General features: G+C 48.2%; 2 protein-coding genes across 4 annotated transcripts in view; one reads left to right on the top strand and one right to left on the bottom strand.

Annotated features, from left to right (window-relative positions):
• The first annotated feature begins 6 nt into the window (after positions 1-6).
• TRMT5 (tRNA methyltransferase 5) lies at positions 7-6,641 on the top strand. Of its 3 annotated transcripts, none has more exons than XM_014966592.1 (5): positions 7-43; positions 2,007-2,656; positions 3,066-3,190; positions 4,677-5,331; positions 6,297-6,433. In XM_014966592.1, exons 1-5 carry the CDS (start codon positions 39-41, stop codon positions 6,359-6,361), a joined length of 1,500 nt encoding a protein of 499 aa, XP_014822078.1. In that variant the 5' UTR covers positions 7-38; the 3' UTR covers positions 6,362-6,433. The 3 variants fall into 3 exon arrangements, with proteins under 3 accessions (XP_014822078.1, XP_014822079.1, XP_014822077.1); XM_014966593.1 differs by lacking the exon at positions 7-43 and adding an exon at positions 235-351; XM_014966591.1 differs by lacking the exon at positions 7-43 and having other exon boundaries at positions 1,761-2,656; positions 6,297-6,641.
• Positions 6,642-8,214: 1,573 nt separating this feature from the next.
• Positions 8,215-13,251, bottom strand: part of MNAT1 (MNAT CDK-activating kinase assembly factor 1) — a 127,225-nt gene continuing 122,188 nt past the window's right edge. Inside the window, exon 8 of the mRNA XM_014966594.1 lies at positions 8,215-9,469. Within this exon, the coding sequence (XP_014822080.1) occupies positions 9,349-9,469 (121 nt within the window). The 3' untranslated portion in view covers positions 8,215-9,348. The remainder of the gene's footprint in view (positions 9,470-13,251) is intronic.

The following is a 13,251-nucleotide window of genomic DNA, read 5'->3' as shown; positions in this document are numbered from 1 at the left end:
GACGCGGAGGGGCGCCGGCGCGCGCGGCAGGGCTCGGCATGAGGTGAGGGTGAAGGGGGAGCCGGTGGGGGGGGTGTTGCCATGGCGACCGCGCGGCCATGGCGGCGGCCTACGGGCCCCCGCGGCCTGAGCGGGCCTGCAGCCCCCCGGCGACGGGCCTGAGGCGGCGACAGCCAGCAAGCGCTCTCCTCGGGGAGGGGAGAGGCCCTCGCTCTGACGGGCGTCTCTCTTCCCTGGGTGAGGCCTGGCCGGCACCTCTGCGACCTGCTCTTATCAGTGGGGACGAGGGGCAACGGGCACAAGCTGGACCATGGGAAGTTCCACTCAGATCTGAGGAAGAACTTCTTTGGGGTGAGGGTGGCAGAGCCCTGGAAGAGGCTGCCTAGGGAGGGTGTGGAGTCCCCTTCTCTAGAGATCTTCAAGCCCCGCCTGGATGCTCCTGAGTGATGTGCTCTGGGCAGCCCTGCTTTGGCAGGGGAGTTGGACTGGATGGTCTCTAGAAGGTCCCTTCCAACTCCCAACAATTCCCTGATAGCAATCCAAAGGGAAAGGAGTCTGTGTAACAAAGATGATGGGACCCGCCCGGGGGTCTCTGTGCCCAGTGTGGAGCTGGGGCCGGGCAGAGTGGGTAGCAGCCCCCCAGCAGCACCCCCCGCTTCACCTCAGGTTCCTCTGAGGGAAGAATGGGGCAGACGGGGACCTCGGTGGGACCTCGGTCATGGGGGGAAAGGCAGGTCTTTCCAGAGAGAATGTTGGGAAGGTTTTATTCCTCTGGTGACGGGTGATCTCCAACCAGACCTGGCGTGGGGGCTTTTATCTTGTGGGATTAACTCGTACTGAGAAGCCTGGGCAAGCTAGGCCAGCAGTTTCCAGCTAGAGAGAAGGGGAATGCCGAAGAAAAACACTGGGATGCTCTGGCCTCTGGATGAAGACTTTCCTCTCTGTGGCAGATGTGAAAAATGTGATGTTTATTTTTGAGTCAACAGGGAAAGGAGGTGTGCTTTGCCAAAACCGTGGCATAGGGAAGTGAGCTGGCTTGGAGGAGTAGGGAGCCACAGCGAGGAGCTGGGGTCTGTCGGGGACCAGCTCTGCTAAGGGTCAAGCACAGCTCCTTTTTGGAAGAAGAGACAGCATGGCTCGTTACCCTGACGGAGGGCTGTGGTCTCTAGTTGGGGTGTAGATGTCTGAGGCGGGAAAGAGAACCAGTTTCCTTTCAGAGCTACTTTGCACCTCTCTTACCAACCCCCAATCTTAAAATTTCTAAGAAGTCAGGAGAAATGTCAGCCTAACACACTATCTAAATCATTGGTTTCTGCCTTCGAGCAGCCAATGCAGAATCAGAAAATTTGGGCCCCTTTGGACTGGCTCTAGTGGAGGAAACCATTTAGAGAAGCGTAACGCTACTTTTCAAGTCTCCATCCTGTGAATGAACTGTGGAGAGGGGTTTGGCTACTTGAGCAGACATTACTAATGTTTCCTTGTACCTTTAGGGGAATTCTGCATTTCATTGTCTTTCTGGCATGCGGCTCATGGAGCAAAGACACTACAGAGTGTGTAATTCCTTACCACTGGGTATAGGAGGCAGAAATCGCTGAAGAGTGATTATGACCACTCCTGCTAATAACTGTTTTCTAGCAACCACTGCTTGGTAATGAATTTTATCAGAGGCAGAAGGGTTCCACCAGTAGGAGCAAGACAGAAATTTTTCCACTTGGCTTACTGGGATCAATATCACATTTATTAGAACAAAGGGAGGTCACTGTATTTTGGCAAGGGGGGATTATTTCAGTGCTTAAAATTAGTTAATGTTTAAATCTAAAAAGACATTTGTAAAAGAACAGAAATCCGTAGTTTGTAATTCATAACAAAGAGCTGTACTAAACTGTTGTGGGTTGTTTGGTACAGATGGAAATTCTAGTTTACGAGAACAGCAAATCTGTGTGATTTGCAGCCTTTTTAATGGAATGATTACCTAATGTCTATAAAATGAATAATTTCTCTTCTAGGACTTTATGGAGATTTGGATACTCTGCCAGACTACTGAGAAATAATCATTTGAGGACAGCTGCATCAAATACATCATTTCCAGCAGTTTGGATGCTATTGACGCAATATTCTGGCAGGATACCTGGGTGCTTTGTAGTTGTTAAAAAAAATAGTTTTTTTACAATGCCTGAAACTGTGGAGGAGAAGGCTAATCTAGAACTGTATTCACCATGTCCCGAAGTGCGTGGGATGACACTACTCAACAGGGAAGCTTTTAAAAGGACAGTTGTTGTTCCAGTTCTTAAAGTCAAGAAAGAAACTGTAAATACATTGCTGAAGTCCCTAAAACATACAGTCCTCCAGCGTCCCGGTCTAAAGCGCGTGGTTGAGGATCCAGAAGATGAGGAGAGTAGACTCGTTATTCTGGATCCTCATAAAATACCAGAATTCTCATTGGGAGAATCGGAACAAGAGGTATTAAAACGACTTAATGTTTGTCCTGAGGTGTCCAAGTATAACTTGGAGCTGACTTACGAGAATTTCAAGTCGGAGGAGATCCTACGAGCGGTCCTTCCCGAAGGTCAAGATGTCACCTCTGGATTTAGCCGTGTTGGTCACATAGCTCATTTGAATCTTCGAGATCATCAGCTACCGTACAGATATTTGATTGGTAGGTAAAACAACTCTTCTCAAAAAAACAATTAATATATTGTGTATATTGCTAAAAAGATCCTTTTAACAGTTATTCTACTGGTAAATTATTACTTGTACGAAGAAAACTTTTGAGCACTTTGGTTTATATTTTGACTTGAACCAGCTCTGTGCTGCTGCTGTGGCTGTGCACAGAAGGGATGGCTCTCTCCTTTTAATTGTGGTCTCACTTCACTGAGCATTGGCTCAGGATAAAGTATGTGCCTTAGAAAGATGTCACACCTGCAACCCTGAATCATTAGAGGAAGGTTGCTCTAGTACATGCTTACTTGTGTTAATTTAGCTGTAAACAACAGCGTTTGTATCTCTTGTAGAACATGAAGAAGTTGTAGTCCCTTAACCGGATTATCTTTTGCCCTCTCTTTCAGGCCAGGTTATAATTGACAAGAATCCAGGAATCACCTGTGCAGTGAATAAAACCAGTATTATTGACAGCACGTACAGAAATTTTCAAATGGAAGTGCTTGCTGGAGAGAGCAACCTGGTAACCAAGGTACAGGGTTTTTTTTTCTCTTGTTATTTTTAATTTAATATGTTCAAACCCAAAGGCACCTACTGGAAAGACTGCTACTAAGACCATTCCTTTGCATGTTCTATGTTCATTTGTCCTGGTCTGCCAAGACCAAGCTCACAACCATCAGGATCATGAAGATAACGTATTCTTTCAAGTTTACAGCCTAGATTTTAATGATGTGTAAAAGCCGCTGAAGTAGACTTTTCTTACAGAGATATTAATTACAAACTTGTAGCGAGGGGTATTTCTCACTCTGAAGCCAAACTACTTAGTGGATTTGATCTAAGAAAACGCTGGTTTTTAATCTCACCAAGCCTTGTAGACTGGCGGGTACTGAACCCAAGACTGTTTTTAAATCTCACTGGCTTTGCAACTTAGGCAAGATTTTGCCTGTGCCTTTTTCCTTTCTGTCAGCAGCAAGACAAACCTCATCTCTCCTGTTTTGATGTTTTTCAGGTGTAAAGCACTATGTAACTGCCAACTATTCTTCACGTAGGGTTTCTTGTCTTTAGCTGGAAACTTGGCCACTAGTTTGACCAAAAAAATATTTTTCCTAGCTGTTAGCAGTTTCATGCTTTTAGAAGAGAAAACATTAAATTATCAAATAAAAAAGTTGAATAGCTTGGTAGAACATCCTGTACGTGCACAGAGAAGGCACTTGAATCGTAGAGGCAGAAGCAATAATCAAATATTATGCAGCTGGTGTTAGCTCATTAAGCCTGCATACCACGGAGCTGCACACCGAGGAGTGCAGAGAGATTTCAGGATGTTTCTTGCCGGCAAAACAAATGATGCAGTGATTTGGATCTGAAATTGCTTTACTTCAGAGTCACACAATTCAACTGTGGAGGTGCAAAGTCAGTATTATCTTGCATCCCGCTCGAATACTGTTTCTTTCTGGGTCTGTTCTTAAGACAGCGGTCATCCCAAAGTTTGGGTTTGGATCAGTTTCCAGACTCTGTCACCTTGAGAGATAAAGCACAGTATTTTTTCAAGCTGCAGAATTGGCTCCCTGTGGCTTTGAATGTGTCTGACTCTTGCCATTCTTGTGCTGTATCATTCTCAAACGCTTATTTACTGCGTGGACTCTGCTAAGGAGGGCTTGAGGCATCTTCCCAAGGTCTGCTTTCAATAAAGGAGTTGTCAGCTGGCCACAAAGCTCTGGAAGAGCCTCAGACTTTATTTTTTTTATCGTCATTTTAAGTTGCTGCTTTATTTCCACCTGATGATTGAGACATGCATAAGCCAGCCATCTGGATTGACAATTAGAACATTCCTTATGGCTATTTCTGATGAGCAGATCTGTTTATACGAGATTCATGTGTACTACTAATGGGACAAATGCCAATGTATGCATTACTTTTTGATAAAAGACCTCGTTTTTTAGCAGTCTTAATTACTGATAATGCCGAAACTTGCCTGGAATTTGAACACAGAGGCTTAAGCAAATGTTTTGGACTTTCAGGTCAAAGAAAATAATATTGCATATGAATTGGACTTCTCCAAGGTCTACTGGAACCCACGTCTTTCCACAGAGCATGGCCGTATCATTGAGCTTTTAAAGCCCGGTGATGCCCTCTTCGATGTCTTTGCTGGGATTGGACCTTTTGCTATTCCAGCAGCAAAGAAACGGTGCCGTGTATTTGCAAACGATCTCAATCCTGAATCCTACCGTTGGCTCCTGCACAACTGCAAACTAAACAAAGTAGACAACAAAATAAAAGCATTCAACATGGATGGCAGGGACTTCCTCCTGGGCCCAGTAAGAGAAGAACTAAGTAAAGAGCTCCCGCTTTTGAAAGAAGAACAGAAAACCTCTTTTCACGTAGTCATGAATTTGCCAGCTTTGGCTATCGAATTTCTAGATGTTTTCAGGCATCTCTTGGTGGGAGAGCCGTGCAGCACTGCTGGCCTTCCCACCGTGCACTGCTACGGCTTCTCCAAACATGACGACCCCGCCAAAGATATTCAAGAACGAGCGGAAGCTTCACTGGGAACCTCCTTGGATGGACGCTGTTCCACCTACCTGGTGAGAAACGTTGCACCAAACAAGGAGATGCTGTGCATCAGTTTCCAGATCCCGGCGGACGTGCTCTACAAGAGGCCCTGCCCTGATGAAGGTAAGGAACGAGCCTCCCGGGTGGCACTTGGATTTCAGGCAAAACCTTTCACTGTCTCACGCTGGTCCCACCTCGCCAGCCCTGTGGGCCACCTCAGCCTCGTGACGGCCATTCTGGGTCTGGCTGTGAGGGAGGAGGTGGCAAGCAGGACCCCGTGCCCACACGTGTGCAGCAGCTGCAGGGCTTCGTGCGCTCTCACTGACAGCGGCTCCGCTCCTCTGATCCCAGCATGAGCCTCCACAGGCAAAATGGTGCACTGGATAGGATCATCCCACAGGCCATAAACCAGACCCGTTACGTGTTAGATTCCTACTGGGGCAGGGTGGGGTGTCTCACGTCAAGCACACGTATCTGCTCGCTAAAAATTAAGAACCGGAGCGTCATTTTCTCCCAGGGTAGAACGGTGGTGAACTCCCAAGTCCCAGTTCTGACCTTCTCCCTTAGGCTTGCACAGGCTCACTTTAGCTCTGGAGTCACTACATCAGCAGAATCTGGTTCTGTGCAATTTAGAGATCTTTAATGTTGAATTTGATATTTATTTACTTGTTTCTTTTCATAATTGATCTTTTCTTGAAGTACTGGTAGAAGGTAGTTGGTTTCAGGGATCTTGGGCTTTGCAGTACGTGACAAGAGGGGAGAGGGAGGAGCCTTTCTCTCTGCAGTGACACGAACTGGAGGAATAGAGGTTTTGATAAAGCTTTAATGCCATGAAACTTATTTTTCCACCGTTGTTGGGTAGCACTGAGACGTAGGTCAAAGTGTAGCTCAATACAGGTTTTTTTGTAAGTCCTTTCTGGCATTTAGTCAAGATCCCCCATTATTGCTGTAACAGTTTCCATTCCTGACTGTTAATCCTGACTTTAACTCTCATCTCTTCCTGTTAAATCCCTTAAGCGTGAAGTTGTGGTTTAGTTCTGTCTGTTTACTCTACATTAAACAACTTGCTTTTTCTAACCTTCTTCCAGCAAAACCAGCCCCTAAGCGTCTGTGTACCAGCAGAGACTGCTCTGAAGAAAAGTTGCTGAGTTGAAGACTGCGGTAACTACCTTAGAAATTAGAAACCTTAGAAGGTTCCGTAGGTTCCCTCTGGCTTGGATCCCTTGGATTATTTGAAGCAGACCTGTGTCACCCGCCTCAGGTGCTGTGTAACGTGTGTTGCAGCTTTCCTTTGTGAGCCTTGCTTCCTGCATTTACCTTTTTTGTTATTTTTTTTTTCTTTTAATTGTGAGATCAATGAGCAGATGGAAATTGTTGTTACTATCAAAAACAAAACTTCACTTTTTTTTTTTGGTAATAAATGCGTTCTGGTACTTTTCTGCTCTCTACTGTTTCGCGCCCCGTGAGAATTGAGTGACAGAGACCGGGATGGTTTTCTGCTGTGTCACTTCCATCACGTGCGGTTTGCGGCAAAAGCAGAATGTTATGTTTTGCCAGGTCTGGCAGGATGACTTGCAGAACCCTTGCCTTGGATTCTCTTTGACAAATGGTTTTGGTGTTTAAGAATATGGGGTCACTTGTTAGCAAACGCACAAACAGCTCTTGTGTAAGCAAGATAACCTTCCGAAACCTTAACCCAAGATACAAAAAGGCCCAAGTAGCCACCTATCCTTGTTCCTAGGCTTTTGGAGTAATAAATGCTTTTTAACGCTGAGATTTAGTTAGGGATTGGTTGACTCCCAGCTTAGCGTTTGCCCCCGTTAAAGCAGGAAAGACTCTAATGCCAACATTTGCAGATTGAGCACAGGCTTGCGTTGAAGCGCCGGCCTGAAACCCAGCACCTGGCTGGACAGCCCCCTCCTCTCGCACGGCGGTTGTGCCTCTGCTGTCCCTCTGCCTCCCCCGCTGCTCCTCAGGTGTCTTCCTTCAGCCCAAGCCCACGCTCACCCCAGCAGCTCGGTGACCAGATGTCCTCACCCTCCCTGGCTCTGCTGCTGTGGCTCCATCGCTGGGGGCTGCACCTCCACATTTGGGGTCTCGCCCAAACAACCGATAAGGCCTGTAGCTGTTTTGCTCAGCGGCTTGATGCTGTAGCCTTGCCCTTGGTGACACAGCTGGTGCTTTGGAGCAAGCGTGTGACTGAAGCATCCCGGGGCAGGGAAGGATTTTTAGTTCTTAGAAGTTTTGTCCACATGAGGATTAAATGCCGGTGTAATTTTAGCAGCAGAGCTGTAGTTTGAGCGGCAGGCAGCAGATTAGATACGGAGCTGTACCCCGAACCAGGGTTTTTTCCATATTTCTGTGCAGTTGCCACTTCTGTGTGTAACCCTTCTACATAAAACAGCAACCGCTGATACAGATGCAGTTCTCCATCCCTTAGGGCAGTGACCTGAGGCGTAACCACCTGAACGTGAAGCCGATGGTGGGTGAGGTGTGTCTTCACCCGCCTGAATGAGCCTGAAATTGTACACATACACCTCCCCATGGTTGCTGCTATTCCCTGCTATTCCCAAGCGGAATCCTGGTGGGACTGTGCTGTCCTGCAACGGGGGAGAGGAGACCTCCGTGTGACAGAGGGAACAAATTCCCACAGCGTCTGGTTGTTTGGAGACAGGTCAGCGGGGCGGTGGTGGCAGCCATCTACTCTGAGTCAAGGAAAGGAGAAGGGCCACCAGCAGAAAGCGGGACTCGTCCCGGGGCCGGGCTGCGAGCGGTCCCTGTGATGCATTGTGTGGCTACACACAGTGTTGTGTGGCTACACCCAGCAGTGCTCCACAGGCTACAGCCTGTTCCGTGCGACTGTACCCGTGTGCGACTGTACCCGCGGGCACCAGCACCCGTCGGCAACTAGTTTGGGCACAAACAACAGCATTTCAGAGAAAGGGCGATGGGAATTTTGACACCTCCCTCCACTTTGCCTCAACAAAGGAAGCTCCGAGTCTGGCAGAAAGCTTATTCTTCTCTTTATTACAATGCAGCGAAAAAATACATCCATTCAGCGCGCTCCTCGGAGCAGTATTCAGCAACAGTTAACGGGTGACCCATAAAACGTGGTCCAGGCTTTCCTCCAGAGGTTCTGCCTGTCCCGGGCAGTTTCCAGACTCCTGCAGTTTACAGACACTCACAGCAAAGAGCGATCCTGCCCCAGGAAGCCCATCTCTGCTGCAATCAGTCTACCTCCCACCACAAGGAGAAGGGAAGGAATATGGAAAAGCAGCAGATTAAACGGAAAGGGTCGTCCCAAAAGCCAGACAAAGGGATGGTCCTGCCTAAGGAACCTCCTGAAAGTGCGACAGCGAAGTTGCAAACAGAGCTAAACAGGAGAGAAAACCAAACTGAGCCAATTTTGACTACTTTAATGACCGAGACTTGTATCGAGGCTTCTTAGATCGCTTCAACAGGAGCAAAGTTGAAAGATTTTGAGCTAAAGATTTGTTTTCCAGACAAAGGTAAGAACCAAGTGACACCAGGAAGGACCCTGCATAAGAGTTGTGTCAGCAGAGTTCCAGGGTTTCTCAGCTCATCCAGCTGGCAGGAGGAAAAACCCACTTGTGTGAACTGGGGAAACTAGTTTTATGGGAAGAAAATGCAGGCTTGAATATTGACACTAAATGTTATAATCAAAATGGCATTTAAATGCTTGTGCAAATAAAAGCCTGCAATGAGAGCAAAACCACAAACTTCAATAAAAAAGTCTGGCTTTATTTAAAAAAAATTTACAAGTGTATTTCTTTAGACCTCAAACATATACAGCTGAGTTATTCACATCTTCCATTAGATGTGGCTTATTGCTTCAGCCTCCCTCAGCAAAGTGCCACATGGCTAACGAGTTTCCCCCTCCACAGAAACCCATCTACCATTTCACAAAACTCTGGTGCAGATGGGTTTGGTTTGGTTTTTTTTGGGTTTTTTGTGTGTGTGTGTGTTTTTTTTTTTCCTTTAACACTTAAACACAGCTGCTTTGACACAGACAAGTGACTGGAGCTTAGCTGCGGAGCAGATGGCAGCAAATCTACCCAACCTTTGCCGGCTTGACTTGCTCTCCCCTCCTGTTGGGCGTCCCTTGGTCCCGGGCTGATGTTAGCTGGGGTACCAGAAAAGGCCACTGAAAGCATCCTGTAAGGCGCGGTGACAAGCCAGAGAAGAAGTGTAGCCCCCAGCGAGATCCTGCGGAGAAACGGCTCGCACATGGTTGAGGTACCTGGAACAAAGAGAAGCCTTCCCTTAGAGAGGGAACACACACCGCGTGGCTCACGGCTCACGGCACGGGGAGGCCGAGGCTGCTCTGGGGGAGGAAGGAAGGAGATGGAGCCACCTCCTGTGAGCCACCTGTGAACACGTCGGCTCACAATCATGGAATTGTCAGAGTTGGAAGGGACCTTCTAGAGACCATCCAGTCCAACTCCCCTGCCAAAGCAGGGCTGCCCAGAGCACATCACTCAGGAGCATCCAGGTGGGGCTTGAAGATCTCCAGAGAAGGGGACTCCACACCCTCCCTGGGCAGCCTCTTCCCGGTCTCTGCCACCCTCACCCCAAAGAAGTTCTTCCTCAGATTGGAGTGGAACTTCCCATGGTCCAGCTTGTGCCCGTTGCCCCTCGTCCTGTCACTGGGAACCACTGAAAAGAGTCCGGCTCCATCCTCCTTCAACCCATCCTTTAGATCCTTGTCAGCATTACTAAGGTCTCCCCTCAGCCTTCTCTTCTCCAGGCTAAAGAGCCCCAGCTCTCTCAGCCTTTCCTCATCAGGGAGATGCTCCAATCCCTCCATCATCTTGGTTGCCCTACACTGGACTCTCCAGCAGTTCCCTGTCTCTCTTGAACTGGGGAGCCCAGAGCTGGATGCAGGATTCCAGTTGTGGCTGGTGCTCCCCTGAGCTGACTGTGCCAGCTGCTCTGGTGACAACGGGGCTGAACTTTTTGCTCCTGGGCTTATCTTCCTCGGGAGTAAGCCCACCGACAGCAGGGAATTGGATCTGTAAGAGCCTGTCATCAACACTCGGGCTGAAGAGGCCTCTGGACATCACGATTAATTAAGCATGGCCACCCATTTGCAGAGCCAGCTAATTTGACAGCAGACCATCCAGACCGATGAGCTGAGGTTGAAACAGGCTCCCCTTTAGCTCCTTCTGGGGGCTCAAACCCAGCCCTGCCCACCCAGGGCTCCCGTTCAAGGTGTCTGCTCCAGGGGGCTTGAATGGTTCCATTCACCGCTGTAACCCCATAGCTCCTGCACCCCACCTAAGGCAGGTCCAAGGCCAGGTTCTTGGCAAGTTCTGCACCCAAAGCCCATCACATACAGACGGACACGGGCTGTAGCCTCTCGGGGTCAGCACAACCACCCTCTCAAATTGTGAGCGCCGGGTAAAAAACCCATAAACGAGAACCGCTTCTCCCCGTCCCGCGTCAGCCACCGAGCTTCAGCCGGCTCTTTGGATTCATCACTTGGTACGTGTTGCTCCTGGGAAGGTTGAGTCATTCCACCTCTGCCTTGGCAATTCAAGCATAAACTTGCAAAACGCATACAGCCTTTTATAATGTTATCCCGAGAAACCTAAACCAGCTGCACTTTTGGCAGGAAAATACAGGACCACCAGTAAAATATCCAAAACAGTTCCATCTTTTAATTTATGACTGTACACTGTTTCCATAAAGAGTATATAAAACAGGTCAGATTTTATAGGTAAGACATAATAAACAGTCATACCCATTGATGCCATAAATGTGTAGAAAAAGAGGTTACTTAGAAATGATTAATTACAGTTTTAAAACTTTATTTCTTGCAGCTAATAACCACGAGGCACAGACATGAGCGGCATTTCTTGCTGAGGGATTGTTGGGGAGACGCTGAAGCTGCGAGACCGAACTCGCCTCCTGTGCCCAAGTTCAGCCCCTTTGTCCCAACTCAGGCCGGGGGCTGCTCCTCGCTTCCCAACAGGGGTTCCCATCGGGACAGGCAGGGACAGTAAGGGGACAAAGCCTTTTACAAGTGTTTAGTCCAAAGGGAATCTACAAACACGGCAGCCAAGCTGGTCCCAGCTCTGAATCTGCAAGGGAAACTGCTCTGCTGAGAGCTCCTGCTTGGTGGGAGAACACAATTAATGGATTTTTAATACTTTTTTTTTTTTAACATTCTTTTTACTTGTCCCTTAATATTTCAGGAGGAAAATCTCATCCTTCCCAAAGGTCTTTTACGACTGCTGTGGGAGACAGGAGCTCCTTCTCCCAGCCAGGAATGATGAAGGGATACTGACAAGGACAAATCATTTCCTTCAGAATACTGGTGTGAAACTACCTCCACCTCCCAACCACAGAGTCTTATAAAAATCAATTCCCATCTCAGATTTTACTTCTCTCGTGTTTATGTCATCGCACAAACTTCACTTTCCACTCGTGCATGGAACAGCTCAGAGAAAACGTGATTCTTTACGTTTCTACATTAACTATGGTTGGTTCTGTATTTTTCATTACTTTTCTTATCCTTTGTTACTAATGTATCACTGAAAGGAGAGAGGCAGAGTCTATCATAGAGTAGTTTCAGTTGGAAGGTATCTTTAAGGGTCATCTTGTCCAATGCCCCTGCACAAGGACACAGTAAGGTCTCTCTGAAGCCTTCTCTTTTCCAGACTGAAGGTCCCCAGCTCTCTCAGCCTGTCCTCACAGCAGAGGTGCTCCAGCCCTCTGAGCACTGTTGTGGCCTCCTCTGGACCTGCTCCAACAGGTCCATGTCCTTGGAGGCCACAGAACTGGACACAGAGCTCCAGGTCTCACCAGAGCAGAGCAGAGGGGTAGAATCACCTCCCATGACCTGCTGGCCACGCTTTTGATGCAGCCCAGGCTGTGGTTGGCCATCTGGGCTGTGAGCATGCATTGTGGGCTCATGTCCAGCTTTTCACCACCAGCACCCTCAAGTCCTTCTCCTCGGGGCTGCTCTCAATCCCTCCATCCCCCAGCCTCTATTGATACCAGGGGTTGCCCTGCCCCAGGTGCCAGACCCTGCACTTGGCCTTGTTGAACCTCATGAGGTTCACATGGGCCCATGTCTCCAGCCTGCCCAGGTCCCTCTGAATGGCATCCTGTCCCTCAGGCATGTCACCACACCACTCACCTCGGTGTCACCCGCAAACTTGCTGAGGGGGAACTCGATCCCACTGTCTATGATACTGATGAAGAAACTGAACAGTACTGGTCCCAGTACAGACCAGTGAGGAACACCACTCATCACTGATCTCCATCTGGACATGGAGCTGTTGACCACTACCCTCTGGATGTGACCATCCAATTGTTTTCCCTTTTTTTAGGTCATCTGAAACTGGGGCATTACTTTCATAAGAAGGCCTGACTTACAACTATTGCAGCAGTTATAGTTAATCGGTATGTTAATTGATATGTGATATAATCGATATAACACATATCAATTACACATAATCATTGCCAGAAAAAGCTCAGATCAACTTTTACTCCAGCACCTCACGTTAATTCTCCTCACTCCTGTGAAACCAGCGGCGCAATCTGCCCCGCTGAAGCCACGACGACGAGAAGCAAACGTCCCACCGACTTTTCCACCCTTGTCCCCACCTGGGCTGGTCCAGGAGCATCCCTCCAGGGGCTCTGACACCTTCTCCTCACCTCTGCCCCCCCCCAGCCAGCGGGGAGAGGCTCTCAACGAGTTTTATTTCCAAAAAGTCCAGTCCTCTGTCCGGCCTCGGGAGCCTGGGAGGGTAATTGCTCTCCCTAGTTAGCAAATTCCAGCGCGCTGGGTCTGTTTTTCATGGGTTTATTTTAAGTACCTGTAAATCTTATAAGCAGAAACCAGGAAAAAAGACGTTTGCTTTTTTCTGGTGCAGTTTTTTTTTAAATGTAACTTGTTTTTACTGCTCCTTTTTTAAGCTCTGAAGTTAAAAAAAAAAGCCGGCGCTGTTATTTTTGAGGGGCGCTGAAGGGGGACGGGTGTCCCCCCCAGTTTCACACCACCACCCCCCCTGC

The sequence above is a fragment of the Calidris pugnax genome, unplaced genomic scaffold (genome assembly GCF_001431845.1).
Source record: "Calidris pugnax isolate Ruff unplaced genomic scaffold, ASM143184v1 scaffold74, whole genome shotgun sequence".
NCBI lineage: Eukaryota > Metazoa > Chordata > Aves > Charadriiformes > Scolopacidae > Calidris > Calidris pugnax.
This window is presented reverse-complemented; position numbering and strand designations above follow the sequence as displayed.